Raw genomic sequence first — 2,522 nt, forward strand, 5'->3', positions numbered from 1 at the left:
CCAGTACAGAAGCGTACTTATAGTAATGACACCAACTGTCGTGTCCATGTGGATCAGGATTCAAAACCAGACTGGAATCACAAGCATGTGTCTATGTCCAAGTGTTCCAACAACAAATCTCTAAATTGCATATTCAAATGGCTCCCCTGGGTTAGGAATGTCAACAACAGCCCGGATGTCCCCTGGCAAGGTGCATAATGTAAGAAACTAGTGTACAGTAGCATGGAAACACAAGAGTCGGGTTGTTAACCACAGCACTTCTCCAGATCTACATCTCTAACCTTATTGTCCACCACAGACATATTTTAATATATTATATTATATAAAATATATTAATTTGTTTTGATATCAAACCTCAAGTGCAAAGTTGACAGCCCTGCCCAAGAGCAACCCTGCCTTATTTGCCAGTGGATTGCTCACATCATGCAGATATGCTCTTCAGCTGTAGATTATTGCACAGAACACACTTATCTATCGCTGTTTGCATCCATATGCTCCTGCAAAAACCTTTCAAGTCATTTCAAATCCATGTTTATTATCCATATGAGGGAAATAAGGAAAATCATTTATCTTTGGTTCATGACATTTGTAGGGTTTTCAGTATCTTATCCTGTTTTTTTTTATACAAGAGGGCATGAGAAGGACTAATAAAGATTTGACTTGAGATTAATAGTGTTTGGTGTTTTTTTGCAGGAGCATATGGACGCAAGCAGCAATAAAAATACCCACTCAAATTAATGTGTTTTGTACATGCTGCCATTTGCCGTGTCCTCCACTGTAGAATAGTGCTTCACCATCTGAATGCAGGGTGAAGGCTCCAGGCTTCAGAGACAGCCACCCCCTCACCTCTTGGACAGTAGACAGACACTGAGTGTGAAGCTCCTTCTTTGGTGGAGCAGGTGTAGAGTAATGGCTGCGTGCCTCGATACCATACATCAAGTCAGCTTTTAGTGTTAAAGAGCATCTAGGGCCTAGATGCTGTTAGGCGCTCGCGTGTCCATCACCCCCCACCCCTCCTCACCCTCCCCCTCCCCACTCCATCACCCCCCCCCCCCCCCCTCCTCCCCCTCCCCCCTCCATGATCTGCTGTGTGCTGCATCGGCCAGTGAAGATCAAAGCCACAAGGTGAAGTCGTCAGCAGGAGCACCAGCCGCTGCTTTTTAATGCTCTTCACTAAGAATGGTTTACAGGTCACGTTTGAATATGCAGATCCAGCAGAGAGGGAATCTACCAGAGGGTCAAGGACGCTTCCCCACAGATGTGCACGCTTCTCCAGAAATTAATTATACATCAAAGGCAATCATTTCTCCTGTTCATTCCCCTGGATATATTGCTTACAATACTTAGCCTGTTCATTCCCCTGGATATATTGCTTACAATACTTAGCCTGTTCATTCCCCTGGATATATTGCTTACAATACTTAGCCTGTTCATTCCCCTGGATATATTGCTTACAATACTTAGCCTGTTCATTCCCCTGGATATATTGCTTACAATACTTAGCCTGTTCATTCCCCTGGATATATTGCTTACAATACTTAGCCTGTTCATTCCCCTGGATATATTGCTTACAATAAGAAGCAGCTTCTAGTATCAGAATGAAGTGGGATTCAGGCTATGAATTTAGTAATTGATGTCCCTTTCTCTCTGTTTCTACCTCTCTCCGTCACGTGCATAAAGCTATAATGGCACCGCACTGTGTAGCTCATCTTCCTCCGCTCTTCGTCTCCTCTGTCCTCAGGAATTCTCCTTCCCCCAAGTGTGGTGCAGCAACCAGCAGCCCCTGCACTGTGCCTTCTGCCTGGAGAGATACAGCCCTGCCACCACCCAGCTCTCCTGCAAAATCAGCGTGCGGCAGGTCAAAGGTCACGAGCAGATTCTGCAGGTCTACACGGCCGTGGCCGAGGTGAGGCGTGGCCGGCAAAGGACGTTGTACTTTCTGGCGCGACCTTTAGCTGACCTCCCTGGAGCGTGTCCACTGACAGCAGGGCCAGCTCTCCTGAGCTTGCATTGTGTATTCATAGAGAGAGGACACGCACTCTAACAATCACGTACCTGCTCTTAGCTTGCACAGTGCGCCGGGAGAGATCCCAATACACATCCAGCTGCATTATATGTAGGTGGGCATATATCTTTTTTTACTCTTATTTATCCAGGGAAACATGCTTGTTTCCAGCAACAGCTTCACACACATTCAAACCAGGTTGGTGCTGAAGCAGTGCAACCGCGCAGTCTAAAGGCCTATTCATGGTCACTGTAGTGAGCCAGGCGCGAGGTAAAAAATATGATGTCATCGCGCTGGGGGCGAGGCCTCTGCAACCGCTAGCACGTAACTGGAGATATTTCTAGCAGCACGCAGCTCCCGGGGCACTCTGTGCTTTGCAGGAGAGACAGGCAGAGAAATGAAATCAAGAAGTAAGTACTGTACACTGCCCTGCAAAGCTAAAAGGGGGTAACTCAATTTTTGTCAAAAATGAGTTTTTGTCATTTTTGGAACATTGAAGATCTGCTTTATCATGTGG

General features: G+C 46.2%; 1 protein-coding gene across 1 annotated transcript in view; it reads left to right on the forward strand.

The window, feature by feature from the left end:
• LOC310784414 (netrin receptor UNC5D-like) overlaps window positions 1–2,237 on the forward strand; it is a gene marked incomplete at both ends in the record, with an annotated part of 230,136 nt that extends 227,899 nt beyond the window's left edge. The window contains 2 exons of the mRNA XM_083645417.1: window positions 1,742–1,906; window positions 2,157–2,237. Of these exons, the coding sequence (XP_083501543.1) occupies window positions 1,742–1,906; window positions 2,157–2,237 (246 nt within the window). The remainder of the gene's footprint in view (window positions 1–1,741; window positions 1,907–2,156) is intronic.
• Window positions 2,238–2,522: the final 285 nt, after the last annotated feature.

The sequence above is a fragment of the Poromitra crassiceps genome (genome assembly GCF_964638095.1).
Source record: "Poromitra crassiceps genome assembly, chromosome: 10".
Classification (NCBI taxonomy): domain Eukaryota; kingdom Metazoa; phylum Chordata; class Actinopteri; order Beryciformes; family Melamphaidae; genus Poromitra; species Poromitra crassiceps.